Here is a 16,592-nt window from a genome sequence, read left to right on the forward strand (position 1 = left end):
ACTGCAGGCAAATCCGTTGACGTTAGGTCAAATCTGAGAGAATTACTCAGAAAGGGCGTTAATAGGGCTATCGAATGCGCTTTTCTGCGGCGCTGTAGCTCTATTGGTTCCCGAGTTATGCGTTGGCTTCTTGGAAATTGTCGACATTCGACCTGGAAATCGGCGAAATTTTGCCTTCAATGACCTCTGGTGACCTGACCTTTGACCTGAACAAAAAATTGTCTGAAATGATTTCCTCATTATTTTTGACGCTCTTTCGAACGCCGCCTTCCGCGTATCGCTACGTGGCCCAGGAGCCGAGTTAGAAGGGGGGGGTGTTTAAACACCCCCCCCCCCCAGCAGGGCGTGGAAATCCAAGACCCCCAGCCGGGCGCGGGTTAAACAGATCGTAGAGACCTTCCAAAGCCGTTTCATCCCAATTGAAATCTGAGCTTCACGGGAAAATCGAACATGCCGCGCTCTTACTAAACTGAATCTGCCTTCCCAACTCCTTAACCGTATTTTTCAAGCTCTATAAATATAGAACGCTTTCGATGTATTTTATTCATCTTCGTTTGACACATCAAAAAATCGTTACATCGCCAATATCCCGGGGAAGGCAGCCAAATTTCGGCGTTCCACTCGTAGTGTATTATCAATTACGTCTCACAAACATATATAGACGCTCAGCTCAAACCACGACAGCACAACGGACAACCATTACCGCATCATGCAAACACGAGCTCATACAGCGACGGGAATCACCTTAGTGGCCGTATCCGGATCCGTGACCGGATCCACCGTGTCCGCCTCCATAGCCGGATCCGCCGTGTCCACCCCCATGGCCAGATCCGCCGGATCCATCGTGACCGACATCGGCGCTGTACTTGTAGGAATATCCACCGCCGGATCCGCCGTGTCCGCCGCCGTATCCACCATGTCCACCGCCGTATCCGGATCCAACAGAGCCGTATCCGGATCCACCAGAGCCGTATCCGGATCCACCAGAGCCGTATCCGGATCCACCAGAGCCGTGTCCTTCGGCGTAGATCTGTGCGTTTCCGCCGGCAAATTTACTGTATCCCCCGCCGTAACCCTTTCCACCGCCGTGCCCGCCTCTGGAGAAAAAAGGATTGGCATTGATGTCAATGTGTCACCTTTAACATATACTTTTCAAGGCCTGCTATATAGTTTTTATTTTTCTTATATTGATGTATGCATCCATTAAACATAAGTTTTACAAATGAAGCGTTTGAAGACAGTGGTGGGTAATCGAAAATAGAAGCACTTACTCAAAAAGATTACAAACCGCCTTAAGAAAAATGCAAGAAAATTGACAACAATCTTTGCCGTATATTTTTTAATGGTTAAACTGAAATGTTGGACCTGCTTGTTACTTACACGTTCACTGCGTGCTGATTTTTCACACCGTATTTAGCACCTCCCCACGCGTTGTAGCTGAAAAAAATAACAAAAAACATTATTTCGCACGTAATGTATCGGTGTTCAGCGTGCATATGACTTATAAGGGTACTTTATGGTTTCTGAAGATTAATTATAAGCTTTATTTATTAAAACTACGTGGAGTTGAATACTTTTCGAAATAAGAAGTTTGAGATCGGTTTTGCAACGCATTTAGGTAAAACGAATACAGTTGCCGACGCCTTATTGAAGAATATAAAGCCATCATCTAATCTAGCCAGAATAATTGACAAACCCTCACTTACATTTCGACGTTGGCGTGGCTCTGAGCGCCCCCATAGCCTCCGGCAGCGGCCAGGGTCACACACACCGCAAGGACGACAAACTGAAAACATTTACTGGGAGTTAGCACGCCATTGAAGCATTGAAATATAACACAGTATCCGTCAAATAAAATAAACTGTAGCTTCGTAGATTTTCCCGTATTTCTTAGGTATCTTGTAATTGTATCGTGAACTGCGGTTGCAGATAGCGCCTACCTCGTCAAGACATGCCACTGTTGCAGTACCTTACCTTGAGCATGTTTGTTCGGCTGGTGGGTGAGGTCTGCGTCTCTGCTAGCCATAAGCTAGCGTTATATACAGCTGGTGCCCCCCCCCCCCCTCAGGGTCGGTCAGGTCGTGACCTCCCCGTCACCGGGAGATATTGGCTCAACATGTGTGTCGTGATTTGAACGGAAAACCCCGAGGGTCCGGACACAGTCAACCAATACTGACAAAGCGAACCGTGAGGGGTTGTTCATTAATGTGCTCACCTACATAGATCAAGGTAAAAAATAGCCGCTTTCACGACGGGTTATCAGGTGAATGCGCCAACCTGGACCAAATATGCACTAAGTCTCTTTTACAACAAATATCTTCATATCATGAATGGTTTTTAATAGAAAATAATGACTGGTAATTGGACAAATCAGGTATATAAGCGACTATGGAACCCAATCTGACAATTTTACTGACGAAATTGATAACTAAGAAACACAATGAACTTAATTTGACCAAATTAACACCAACTCTGCACGAAATGTGAACCATGTGCCAGATAGCCGTCGTGAAAACGACTAATATTCCAGCTTCTATTGAACTTTATAGATGACGTTGTAAAAGTCGCAAAAGTCCAACCCTCGCCGACCGAGGGGGCGGGGTCATTCTCAAATGTCACCAAATTGCTTTTTTCGTCATTATATTGCTTGGAACGTGCTGCTTGAGAACTGAATATCAGGCCATGTATTCTTTATTCAGGCTAAAGGCTGTGTCCCCAACCGGACTTTTAGTTCAGATCAGGCCACTGGCCTAAAACGTCATAATTGAACCAGTCTGCACGGTCGTGAAAGTGTCGCTACTTTATATTCTCAGGTCGTAACTGAGGTCAGGTCGGTCAGGTGACCTCACCAATCACCATTTCAAGTCCAAGGGAAAATATGGGAACTGCTATTTGTCCGCCGAAAGTAATCGAAGATTACCTCCATCACATGGAATAGTGATTTGATTCACTTCTTGCAAGGTCCGACACTGAACTTTTTTGTTGTAACGCCACTTAGGTCATCTGAGGTTTTCGTTTAGCTTTCGATCGTCGAGATATCGAGTCGTAAAAGGCACCATTGAACTCAAGAAAAGTTGCTAAGTCAAATGCTATGACCTCACATGACCTCGTTCGATCGTCTTTGTGCCTTGAGAGGCTGTAGTCTGACAATGATATAAGTCAAACTCTTTAAGTTGACCTTGCCCTAACAAAATTATATCATTCGCGCCGGATCATATCAGGCAAATTGTGCCAAAATCGCCGTTCCGCCATGCACTTTTTATCGAAGCAGTTCACCGAACATCGAAGCAGCCCCATGGGACACTTGACATGACCTCAGAGGTCCCCGGTTGACCTCGAGTACCAGTCACTGCATCTCGCAAAGGCCTTCCTTTTTCCTGTGAAGGTCTAGCTCAATTACGTGCAAAATGGCCAGAGGGATTTTATCTCCCCTGTCGGCCTTGAGGACAAACCGTTATTTGGAAAGGTGGACACCGGCGAAGGCTGAAATCGAGTTTTGTTTCCAATCGCTGCAATGGTTTTCATTTTTGACAAGGTTTTCATTTTTTGACAAATGAAGCTTACTGCTATCAGTGTTTTTTTTTTCAGTGAATGTGGATATGACCAAGCTAATGTTTAACAGGTCGTAGCCGTTTCATCCCAATTGAAATCTGAGCTTTACGGAAAAAAATCGAGCATGCCGCGCTTTTGCTAAACTGAATCAAATAACCCCCTTCCTTCCGGCAAGGGTTAAATGGTTCGTTAAAGTTTGTGTTCTCGTTTAGCCCATGTTGTGCGGGGGCGTTTTTACCTCCTCCCCACACTTAGGTTTTTTTTTAACCAGTAATTTATAAACTTTCATAAACAGACAGCTAAATTTTCAGATTCTGTTGAGGCATCATTTCCTCAGTTTGTACGAGTTCAAGCTCAGTTCATGTCAGTTCAAGTCACTAGGTCACCTGGAGTCACCCAGACCCACAAAAAATGGCAATCTCAACCGCAGCCAGCATAAGCGTAGGAACCATGGGTGCAAGGGTGCAGCTGCACCCACAATATTTCTCCAGTGGGTGCAGACAATGTATTCTGCACCCACAATAATCTGAAACAAAAACCCCATTTCTCATCAACACTACTTCCCATGCAGCACGGTAAATTCAGGATATGTTGCCTACTATCCATCTTTCGAAGCATTTGCTACTGTGATGGTCTTCAAAACTTACATTTGTGCTGAAAAAAGGGAACTGGGGCATGTGATTGAACACATATCGAAGCGATGACCCACTGTCAAAATTTTTAGGCCGGTATCCTCGAAAATGGCTCAGTTGGCCGCTTTTACTTTTTGCGGTAGTCAATATTGACAATATTAACCCGCGCACCGACGGGGGGGCGGATATCCGCCCCCCCTGAGGTTTTTCGCGAATAGCGGGAAAACCGCGGCGCGCGAAATTTGGTAGGACTATTCCCTCATCAATTTTACACATGGTGTGCAAGTTTGAACCTCCTACCCTTCAAGGTCAGGTCACCAGGTCACTTTGAATGACCCAACCTCAAGTCACTTTTTTGCAAATTTGTCACCGTACCAGAGCTACAGTAGATGTCGGAGGCCTTTGAAAGTCGCAGAATGTTATTAGGTCATTAGTAGCTACAATTTGTATATCTCTGAATTTTGATATCGGTGACCTAAGGTCAGGTCAATTTTGCGACCTCCCCATTATAAGTCAATGGGGGAAAAATCAACTCCCTGTTTTTACCACTAAAACGGGTCGGAATGGCCCCATATACCATACATGACTTCATATACGATCAACCTTCACTACCTTGAGGTCTGTTTTGCTGTTGGGCAGCTGTGAGGTCATGTGACGTCATCAAGGGTCACCAAAGGTTTTTGGCCAATAACTCCGTACAGGAACAAGATACAGCCGCGTGGATGGTATTGTGTTCAGCTCGTCAAGACGCATCGAATGATATACATGATGACCTCGAGGTCACGTGACCTGAAGTCAACCTTTGACCTTGACCTTTCGAGGTCAACATATATATCATTCGATGCGGATTGACGAGAGGATCACGATGATGCCCTTAGTTTGTTCCTATCTTGACTAATTCGAAAGTTATTCGAGAAAAACTCTCTCAATATCTAGCGCCGCCATTTTGACTTTTTCGACCCCTGTGACGTCATCTTTGACCTGACCTGAAAATGACCTTTGTAAAAATTGTAGATCTTGACCGTGCGTATCCGATGCCGTTTACCGCTTGTCGCTATCTTGCTTCGTTCTCGAGATCTCAGGGGGGGGGCGGTCATCCGCCCCCCCCCCCCGTCGGTGCGAAGTTGGCGCGGACCCCCGTCGGTGCGCGGGTTAAAGGGACACTCCCACCTTAACATTAGTTTTGAGTTGAGATAGCCGAATTGGTGGCCATGGCCTGCAAATACCGGTTTGGCCACTCACAACATCGAAAAATGCTTTAATTCGAAGATATGGAATTTCAAACTTGCAGTTTTTGGATTCTAAGGGGCTAATGCATTGGAATGCCCCCTTAGAATTTGTGACGTCAGCGGAGATCTAACGATTTTTAAATCTTAGACTAAAACCATCGTTAAAGGGACCCTCCCACCTTCAAAAAAGTTAATGAATTGGCATGAATGTGATGTCCCTTGGTTCAGAAAGAGCGAAAACGAATATCTACCAAATTTCACCGAAAAACATTCACTGGTTTTCAAGATATTAGGCTTTTACTTTTGTTTACTTTTTGGGATCTCCCCTGTTACTAGCGACTTTATTTGGAAGCAATAATTTGGCAGCCTTAAAGTGCGGCAGACGTTGCGCGCAAAGCAGCGTATACCACCACGTGTTAACGATGGTTTTAGTCTAAGATTTAAAAATCGTTAGATCTCCGCTGACGTCACAAATTCTAAGGGGGCATTCCAATGCATTAGCCCCTTAGAATCCGAAAACTGCAAGTTTGAAATTCCATATCTTCGAATTAAAGCATTTTTCGATGTTGTGAGTGCCCAAACCGGTATTTGCAGGCCATGGCCACCAATTTGGCTATCTCAACTCAAAACTAATGTTAAGGTGGGAGTGTCCCTTTAACACGTGGTGGTATACGCTGCTTTGCGCGCAACGTCTGCCGCACTTTAAGGCTGCCAAATTATTGCTTCCAAATAAAGTCGCTAGTAACAGGGGAGATCCCAAAAAGTAAACAAAAGTAAAAGCCTAATATCTTGAAAACCAGTGAATATTTTTCGGTGAAATTTGGTAGATATTCGTTTTCGCTCTTTCTGAACCAAGGGACATCACTTTCATGCCAATTCATTAACTTTTTTGAAGGTGGGAGGGTCCCTTTAACCCTCGCATGTGTGCGGCGTTTTCCAGCTTCTAATGTGTAGGGGGAGGGGGGTCGGTCGGACCCCCTGCCGTTCGGTCCCTGATCGAGCTAGAGCTTCGCGGAAAAAAACGAGGGCATTGTCTGTGACGAGAGGAAGCCGATGAAACCCAATTTTAACCCTAGACCGCCTAGGGGGGGTTGTATCAACCCCCCCCCCCCTGAGGTTTTTTCGAAGTGCACGCTAAACGGCTTGTCGTAGCGGGCTGAAATTTTCAATACCCTCTGGGGCAACCTTTGCGCATCTTTTGCCGAAAAAAAATTGATCGGGTCATGTCAGGTCACGGAGTTATGACGCCATAAGAGGTACAGCCTCCGGCCGGATTTTCACAAACTGAGTGCCAACGCCCGAGGTTTCCTGCCGGTGGTACGGACATCGGTTGATGGATCGTGATGAAACTTCCCATGCATGTTGGGGCAAGTATTGGCTATCATATGGTATAAGAAATTTGACCGGGTCAGGTCAGGTCACGGAGCTATGACGTCACAAGTGGAACAGCGTCCGGTACTATTTTTGAAAAGCGCCCGAACCACTATTTTGCTAATTCTTGTCACCTCAATGGGAATATGCAGCAATATTAGCTTCTATAGGGAGCAAATGGACCTCCCAAATCCAAAAATACAATCAGATTTCAAAAATTTAAATTTTGATTTTTCGAATTTCTGCCGCCGACTGTGACCTTGCCGACTTCCGGCGCTCCCAACGCGCCATTTTTAGAGCTAGGGAAACGAAATACATACCAAACGATAGAGAAATGATCAAGGAACACGATAGTGAAGGTTTCAAGTCGATATCTCCCACCGTTTTGCCGCAATCGCCGCCGAAAGTTGAAAAAAGTCTATTTTTCCGAAAATTTGACCTTTGACCAGTCAAAAGTAGGTCAAATGTTGACCTAGGACCAAAAAATATACCACCAATCGCGAGATCTCGTTGAGAGCAATCCGTTGTTTTTTTCCGCTAAGCTCTACGACCTTCCGTTTCGAAACGCCAGGGGGGGGTCGTAACAACCCCCCCCCCCCTGGTCGTTCGTGTTATGAGAAATGGCCTGGTCGTGCGAGGGTTAACACGCGCACTGCAGGGGGGGTTGTTTTCAACCCCCCCTGTGGTTTTTCGCAAATTGCGAGAAAACGGCGGCGCGTAGCGCCGCCAAATTTTGCATACCTGTTCTCACAACTTTTGCACACCTTGAGTAAAAATTTTGACCCCAGGTGACCTATGGTCAGGTCACCAAGTCAGGTCAAGTGACCCTACCTCGAAACGTAAATTTCGAAGTTTGCAATCCCACCAAGCCCACAGTTGTTGAGAAATGATCTTGAAACCCACAGGAAATAGTAAAGTCATCACGGGCTACAACTTGTATATCTCGGAATTTTTATATCGATGACCTAAGGTCAGGTCATTTTTGCGACCGGCCCATTATAAGTCAATGGGAGAAATTTCAACTTACTCTGAATGCCTCCTATGACTTCAATACACTCAGGATCATAGTATTACAGGTCCCTGTTGGTGATTTCACCGAAACATATCACTTATGACCTTTGGAAGGTGATCTCTAGGTCATCTTAGGTCACCTGAGGTCACCAGCGGTTTTTCTTCAATAACTTGAGATTGAGTAGAGATAGAGACTCCGTTCGGCGTTTATCGTGTTTTTCTCGTCAATGCGGATCGAATGATATGCAACATGACCTATTTCGGTCAGGTCATGACCTTGACCTGAGGTCAAATTTTCAACTTGACCTTTCGAGGTCATATTACATAACATTCGATGCGCCTTGACGAGCTAAGAACGATGGCGTTCGAATCGATCCTCTGTCTTGTGTGCAAGACAAGTTTTTCAAGAAAAACTACCGCGAAATTCCTGTTGTGAAAATCGTAACATTTTGTCTTCGGTGACCTCTGGTGACCTCGTTTTTGACCTGACCCAAAAATGATCTTTGTATTTCTTGTCGATCTCATCTTAACCTATCCAACGCCGTTTACCGCTTGTCGCTACGTTGCGCCGTTTTCGAGATCTCAGGGGGGGTTGTTTTCAAACCCCCCCCCTGCAGTTCGTGTTCGGCTCAGACCCGCTGCAGTGCGCGTGTTAAGGTCCTAGGTCATTGGTTGACCTTCCAGGTCAGGTCAATATTCTAAAAGTCGGGAAAATCGGGACCTGCTAGAACTGCGTAAAGTGAAGCTGTTATCGGGTTTTTCGGGGTGCTGATCACGAATATTTGATGTTAGTTTTGATCACAGATGATTTCTTCATGCATTTAGGCCAGATCGGGTCAGGTCAGGTCAGGTCAACCATTAGGCGTCCTACCGGCTATCCATAGTAGGTGTCAACTACCACTGACGGCGTCGTAGCATGTTACGAAGGCACTAAAACTACTTCGTAAACGTTCAAATGGATGCTAAATTCGAAATTAGCCCGATAAATTACCCTAGAAACATGTAAAACTAGAAAAAGTGAACCGAGGTCATCAAAGGTCAGTGACCTGACCTGACCTTCAGGTGACCTTCACACCCACCGTGATGCATGGGAAGAACATCATTTCACATGTTTGGACGTCTACAATCACAAAAAGACTGGAAACGCGCGGATAATGTGAGCTGACATACGCCAAATCGCGATTCAGGCCGAACATGGTCTCGAGAATCAGGTCACAGGTCAAAGGTCTTTTGGGTCAGGGTCATGAAATTTTCAAAGTAGGTGTAAAACTGATCAACTCGAGGGTACTAAAAGTTTTGTCGCATTCGGCCGCTTTTTGCGCGAGTTATTTGCGAAAAACCATGGGGGGGGGGTCATCCGACACCCGTACACATGCGAGGGTCAATGCTTCCAAATGCACTTATCGGTCGGTACCTTTTCGACATGGTACACCCTCAAAGCTCGTAACGAGCCTTCGCCCGGGTGTCGCTCCCTACCCCCCCCCCCCCCCTGCTTCACCGGCCATGGCTGGATTTCTGCACCCATGCACCCACAATGTTCCAGCCGTTCCTACGCCCATGGCAGCCAGAGTTACTATACCTACCAACAGATGAAGTATACTATATAGTATATACTATACCTACCAGAAGTTGAAACTTTTAGGGTTCCATTCAGTTTTATTTTTATATCTGTATTTATTTACATGCATGCTTGTGCACCAATTTGTTGAAAATTGTCAAAAAAGAAAATTCGACATTCGATGACGTCTGGTGACGTGACCTTTATCCTGAACTAATCGTCCCGGCCCCGTGGAGAGCTGTAGGATACCGTCCCGGCCGGGGAGAGCTGTGGGATACCTCCCCGGCGCTCCCCACGCGAAGGTCCTCCTGCCCCTGCCCGCGCTGCCCTTCTTCATATAAATAATGAAAACAAAAACATGCTCGCACACTCACGTAGGGGCAGCGTCCATGACCAGAATTCAGACCACCAGTACGACGCTAGATAATGGTTATGAGAAAAAATAGAATAGTTATATGACCCGTGATGACCTTAATTCAAAATCAATTCCATTTTGGAGCAATTTGAATGCTTCTATAAATAGGTTGTGGCGCCATGGCTTAGTTTCACCTATTTCACCTATCCGTGCTTCTATCCTCAGGATACTGAAATCCTTCTCCTCCACGCCACAACCCCCTTCCGGGCTGGACAGGCAACTTTATCTCATGCGGGCTGCTCTCTTGGAGCGGCACCGCTGCTCCCGAGGGAGCTGCACCCCGTAGCCGGGTGCAGAGAGTGCTTGGGGGGCTGGTCGGCCTGTCCTATGGACGGGCTCAGCCCCGGCGACTCTCTAGGGTGCCTGCCCAGACTGTAACAGCCAGACATGGATTATATTTTTTTTATGCAATTTTGTAGAATAGCATTTTCATTTTTATCAGTATAGAATAGCATTTTCGTGTTTTATCAGCAAGCTGAAAAGCACTAGCTCTCCTCCCCACGCGCCGGTCCAGGCGTGCAGCGCTCACCGCCGGCCGCCGGCCACCGTACGCCGGCGCGCTGCCGCCCGGGTGTGTCGCTAGACAAATATACAGTTCACGCGCCTGCGGCCGCCGGAGGTGTTGAAATGTTATTCTATTATTCTATTAAGCAGTGCCAGTCCCTGCGCGGACCGAGCTCTGGTGGCTATCGGACCCGGGACTGCCTGATGGAAAAGAACTAGAGTGGGCGTAGCCGGGCAGAGGGCACTCTGTACTGGTTTGAACTGGTAACGAGTGGCTCGGCCCGGGTGCGTACTACCCTCTGTTCCGGACCGAGAAGGGCAGTCTGCGGCGGGGCTCCGAGGCACACACATCTCACTCCGGGACAACGCTAGCCGCTAGTGGTTACTCTGTCTGCTGTCGCTCGCCAATACATCATCAAACGGACCTCCCACCTGACTCTGTCCGGGGAGGAGGGCGAGCCGTGACGAAGGCAACATCTTCACAACGACAGTCAGCCACAGGCGGCGCGTTACAAGACCAATGTCTCCCCCTAATTCCTATCATCCTTCCGGCTCTGCAATGGTCTTGTCGACCGAAAGGGCCTAACCCAAAAAAAAAAAAATGGCTTAGTTGGTTAAAGCGCCTGTCTAGTAAACAGGAGATCCCGAGTTCGAATCTCGGTGGTGCCTTTTATACTGCTCTGGTTGGTTCAGTCTATCGTTTACAAAACTTCTTCAGTTGATAGGTGGGGCATTCCACGATAATCGACAAGTACCCTGCACCCTCATATTTTATTTTTTGCTTAAAATTGGTCTAATGGGTTGTGATGGGCGGGGAAGCCAGCTGTGGCAAGGATTTTTTTCTTCGAACTACGGTTTCCGAGATATAGCCTCGGGCAATTCTTGGAGTTCGCGCTGCAGCCCTATGTTTGGCGGCCTATAACTCAGAAACTATTAGTTTTTTACGATAAAAACTTCATATGGTTCAACTCACAATCAACCAACAAACATTTTGGCTATCTCGGATTTTCAATTTTTGAAAATTTTGATCACGTGACCTTTTGTCCTATTTTTCGAAGAGTGATCTTGATATTTTTCCCACTGAAAGTTGCAATTTTGTCTGATGACGATTAAAGCCTTATCAATTGTCATTCAAATGCGATAATAAAAAAGTGGTTATCGCCCTGCGTTGACCTCAGGTCAGGTCATTTTTATGACCTGTCCATTATTACGAGCGGGAGTGACAGCGAGATCTCGAGAATAAAGCAAGATAGCGACAAGCGGTAAACGGTATAGGGTACACACGGATAAGGTCTATAATTTTTACTGAGGTCATTTTCAGGTCAGGTCAAAGATGACGTCACAAGAGCTAAAAGGAAGTCAAAATAGCGGCACTAAACATATATATGAAGTTTTTCTCGAATAACTTTCAAGGTATCCCAGCTAGGAACAAACTAATAGCACCATCAAGATCCTCTCGTCGATCCGCATCGAAACATATGTATGTTGACCTCCAAAGGTCGAAAGGTGAAAAGCTGACCTTAGGTCACGTGATATAAGGTCAACTTTTGACCTTTCGACCTTTCGAGGTCAACATACATATGTTTCTATGCGGATCGACGAGAGGATCACGATGGTGCTATTAGTTTGTTCCTAGCTGGGATACCTTGAAAGTTATTCGAGAAAAACTTCATATATATGTATAGTGCCGCTATTTTGACCTTTTAGCTCCTGTGACGTCATCTTTGACCTGACCTGAAAATGACCTCAGTAAAAATTATAGACCTTATCCGTGTGTACCCTTTACCGTTTACCGCTTGTCGCTATCTTGCTTTATTCTCGAGATCTCGCTGTCGCTCCCGCTCGTAATAATGGACAGGTCATAAAAATGACCTGACCTGAGGTCAACGCAGGGCGATAACCACTTTTTTTATTATCGCATATGAATGACAATCGATAAGGCTTTAATCGTCATCAGACAAAATTGCAACTTTCAGTGGGGTCAATATCAAGGTCACTCTTCGAAAAATAGGACAAAAGGTCACGTGATCAAAATTTTCAAAAATTGAAAATCCGAGATAGCCAAAATGTTTGTTGGTTGATTGTGAGTTGAACCATATAAAGTTTTTATTGTAAAAAAAACAATAGTTTCTGAGTTATAGGCCGCCAAACATAGGGCTGCAGCGCGAACTCCAGGAATTGCCCGAGGCTATATCTCGGAAACCGTTGTTCGAAGAAAAAAATCCTTGCCACAGCTGGCTTCCCCGCCTATCACAACCACTTACACCAGTTTTCAACGAAGAATAAAATATGAGGGTGCAAATTTAATTTTTTATTTGTCGATTTGTCGTGGATAGATCGTACCAGGCCCGTCACCCTCATCTCTCAGATTTTAATGAAAATCGGTCCTAGGGGTGGTTATATATATATATAGGGGTGGTTATATAGGCCCCAAAGACGCCTGGCAAAATATCAGACTTCTCAGATCAAAAGTTTTTGAGTTATATTGCATTACATTTTTTAACTTCGGTATGTAACGGTGAGTTTGATGGCCTATAACTCAAGAACGGGTTAAGCAACCAACAAAAAGTAAACAACACTAAGCTTGCGATGAATCAAAAATTAATATTACTATTTAAAAATTCCAAAGAAAAAATTTCATTGTTGAGCAAAAACCTTAATCTTTTTTCATTTGCCTCTAATGACTTTTGGGACCAAAATTTTTCACATTTTTAGTTTTTCAAAATAATCTTCATGTCATTGCAAATCGACATGCAAAAAATTAGAAAGGTGTTCTTTCTATAAGTTCCTCATTTTCCCGCAAACAAAATGGGTTTCGGAGGGGTTGATACGACCCCAGCAGTCAGCACGCCGTTTCGCTTCTAATAGAGCTAGAGCCTCGCGGAAAAAACGGGCGTGTGTGCCGTTACAATTCGCAGCGATTGGTACCCGATTTTAAGGTCACAGGTTAACCGGTAGCGCCTGAGGTCAGGTCACGTGACTGAAGTTACGGGTTCGGTTTTTAGTAAATAACTTCGCAAAAATGGCCGCAGAGTCGCGATTTTGGCATCATTGTGTTCGCCTAGCTCAGGTGCGTCGAATGGTATACTTTTTGCTAGGGTGAGGTCAACTTAAGTAGTTGACCTCGGGTCAAGGTCAGGTCAGAGCCCCTCAGGTCACGAAGCTGGGCAAAGGGTATCATATGGCATATCATTCGATTCGGAAGGTCTTCCCGAGTCCATTGGTGGCTTTCCCGACTCTCTAGCTCTATTTGATCGGGAGTTATTGACGAAAAACTCGTACGACCCTAGTGACGTCATAAATGACGTCACGCAAGGTTAACAATGCAAAAGTAAAGCATTGGACTTTGCAAGGAGTGCATGAAATCACGATACCATGTACGTGGGATAGTTTTAGATCATTCTCGGCGCCAAAATAACCAGGGGCGGCTCTCCATATAGGCAAGGTAGGCAGTGCCTACGTCAATTGCCGTCTCCCCTGCGTCTAAATCATCACTATATCGTGGCTTTTGTTTGCCTGATTGCTTTTGTTAAAAATCTTTTGTTTCTCGTTTTTCAAAATGCATTGAAACGAAAGAGAATTTCCTAAACTTTTCAAAAAACGTCACATAAAGATCATACTATAAAAACCTCGACGAAAACCTCTGCCTAAGTTGTGCCTACCTCGTCCTACTAGATTATCGACTATTGCCATGCTGAGGCTATTGAGCCTTTTGGTAGAAAAGGTCTAGATGGTCGGCACATCGACTAGGTGCTACCTTACAACTCTCAAACCTAACTTTTTTAATATGTCCATGTATCGTAAAATAAAGCACATTTTACTTTATCAATTTTTATCATAAGTTCAGCGTACGTAGCTTTGTTATGCTTGTTGTGTTATTCTATTGTTCCTTAAAAATTATATTGAACGAACTAGACTCCTACTGAGAGACTAGTTTGCCTCTGGCGGCAGACGTGTAAGCTCTAGTTAAGTTGATGGTTTTTGTAGATGACGCTGCTGTCGCTGCTTGACGCATCCCGACTAAGCAATAAGGCTGTCTCCCTCCCCCCCTTTACCTATTCCGTATTCAGCCTTTCTGCCTTACCTACCAAGTGCCTACCTTATACCTACTTTCAATAGGTCAGCGCCGCCCCTGAAAATAACAGTTTTTATATTTCCCCATTGATTTATAACAGTGATGTCACGTGACCGACCTGATCCAGAGCCTATTTTAAGGGAATTTGACTGGGGGGGCAACCTGGAAAATTGTCTTTAATAATCCATTAACCCTCGCCCGTATTGGTGTTTCCAGTAGCGAGCGTATAGGGGGGGGGGGTCCGTTGGACCCTCCCCCTTGCCGTTTCGCCCCTGATCGAGCTAGAGCTTCGCGGAAAAAACGACCGTGTTGCCCGTGATGAAAGGAAGCCGATTATACCCAATTTTAAGGTCCTAGGTCATCGGTTGACCTTCCAGGTCAGGTCATTGACCCAAAAGTCGGGAAAATCGGGACCTGTTAGAGCGTCGTAAAGAGTGGCTGCTATGGTTTTTCGGGGTGGTGATCACGAATATCATGTTAGTTATGATCATAGATGATGTCTTCATGCATTTAGGCCAGGTCAGGTCAGGTCAGGTCAACCAGTAAGGGTTTTGCCGGGTATTCGTAGTAGGTGGCAACCGCCTCTGACAGTTTCGTAACATGTTACGAAGGCACCAAAACTACTTCGTAAATGGTCAAATGGTTGCTTAATTCGAATTCAGCTCCAAAAACTAGCCTAGAAACATATAAAACTCGAAAATGTGAACCGAGGTCATCAAAGGTAAATGATCTGACCTGACCTTCCGGTGATCTTGACACCCACCCTAAAGCATGGGAGCAACATCATATCCCATGTTTGAACGTTTGAAACCACGAAAAGACTGCAAACGCGCGGCTAATGCGAGGCGACATAGGTACGCCGAATCGCGACCTCGGCCAAACATGGTGCCATGGTGCTAGGCCGCCGGTGCATCTGAAAGAACTGTGGTGCCCCTGACAAGCCTGAAGTTCCAACGACAGGCCCGTGGTGCCCCTGACAGGCCCATGATGCCTTTGCGAGGCCGGTGGTGTCCACGTGAGGCCGGTGGTGCCCCTGGGCCCTGACAGGACTGTGGTGCTCCTGACAAGCCTGGAGTGTCCCCGACAGGCACGTGGTGCCACTAACAGGCCCAAGGTGTCCCAGTCCCTGCGAGGCCGGTGGTGTCCCTGCCAGGCATGTGGTGTCCATACTAGGCCTCTGGTGCCCCTGACAGGTCCGTGGCGCCCTTGCTAGGCCTATGGTGCCTCTGGCAGGCCTATGGTGCCCCTGGCGGGCCTGTGGTGGTACCCCTGACAGGCCCAAGGTGGTGCCCCTGCGAGGCCGGTGGGGCCCCTGGCAGGTCTGTGGTGCCCCTGGCAGACCTATGGTGCTCTTGCTAGGTTGATGGTGCTCCCAACAGGCCTGTGGTGCCCCTGACAGGCCGGTGGTGCCCCTGGCAGGCCTGTGGTGTCCCCGGGCCCCAAGAGGGTGGGGGGTCATGACCCATATGACCCACCCTTAGATACACCACTGGTCATTACTTACAGACTGACTCATTTGACATCCATTGCAAAACAAGTCACAGTAGTTACGTAGTAGGTATGTTTGTCACCCTGTTCCTTTATGCCCATTTTTATAGTGGGCAAATCTCGACGACTAGGGGGGTAATTCTCTTGAGTGCGGGGGCATTTGCCCCCCCAGTTAACATGTTAAAATAGGCCCTGACCTGATCTCATGTAACCTTGAAAAATTCCCAGATTTACAAGTTGTGAGACCTCTGGAAGACACCATGTATGCGTCCTGTAACTTTCATCTCGGACAGCTATGGTCATTGGCGTCCAAAACAATATCAAAACCAAAACAGCCTTTTTCACCCTCGCGCTTATAGGAAAGAGGGTTGAATGGGGGGTTGAGAGGGCTCTTTTCACTTTTTCAGATGACTCAGACTTGAATTGAAATTTCAGTAACCCGTGATGTCACTAGGCAGCTTTACCACGCCATTTGTAAGCTCCCCTCCCGAAATCACTATTCGAAACCGTTATCGTGACGTAAAATAAATACATTTATAGAAAGAACACCTTCCTAATTTTTCGCATACTTCTTAACAATGAGCCAAATATTTTTTTTAAAGAAATAAAGATTCAAAAAAATTTGGTCCCAAAGTCCAAAAAATACAAATGAAAGAAAACTCGATATGTCATATATCAAAAATAGCGTATTTTTCGAAATTTCATAAATACATATTAATCTCTGTTTCATTGCAAGTTCAATGTTATATAACATTTG

At 45.9% G+C, this 16,592-nt stretch overlaps 1 protein-coding gene across 1 annotated transcript; it reads right to left on the reverse strand.

Moving 5' to 3' along the window:
- Positions 1–607: 607 nt before the first annotated feature.
- On the reverse strand, positions 608–2,008 carry LOC122369491 (glycine-rich cell wall structural protein 2-like). Its single transcript, XM_043344283.1, has 4 exons — positions 1,975–2,008; positions 1,707–1,786; positions 1,381–1,437; positions 608–1,097 (listed from the first exon to the last, which is right to left on the reverse strand). Exons 1-4 carry the CDS (start codon positions 1,981–1,983, stop codon positions 746–748), a joined length of 498 nt encoding a protein of 165 aa, XP_043200218.1. The 5' UTR covers positions 1,984–2,008; the 3' UTR covers positions 608–745.
- Between the last annotated feature and the right edge of the window lie 14,584 nt (positions 2,009–16,592).

This window comes from Amphibalanus amphitrite, unplaced genomic scaffold (genome assembly GCF_019059575.1).
Source record: "Amphibalanus amphitrite isolate SeventyFive unplaced genomic scaffold, NRLGWU_Aamphi_draft 001041F_arrow, whole genome shotgun sequence".
In the NCBI taxonomy this organism is placed as follows: Eukaryota; Metazoa; Arthropoda; class Thecostraca; order Balanomorpha; family Balanidae; genus Amphibalanus; species Amphibalanus amphitrite.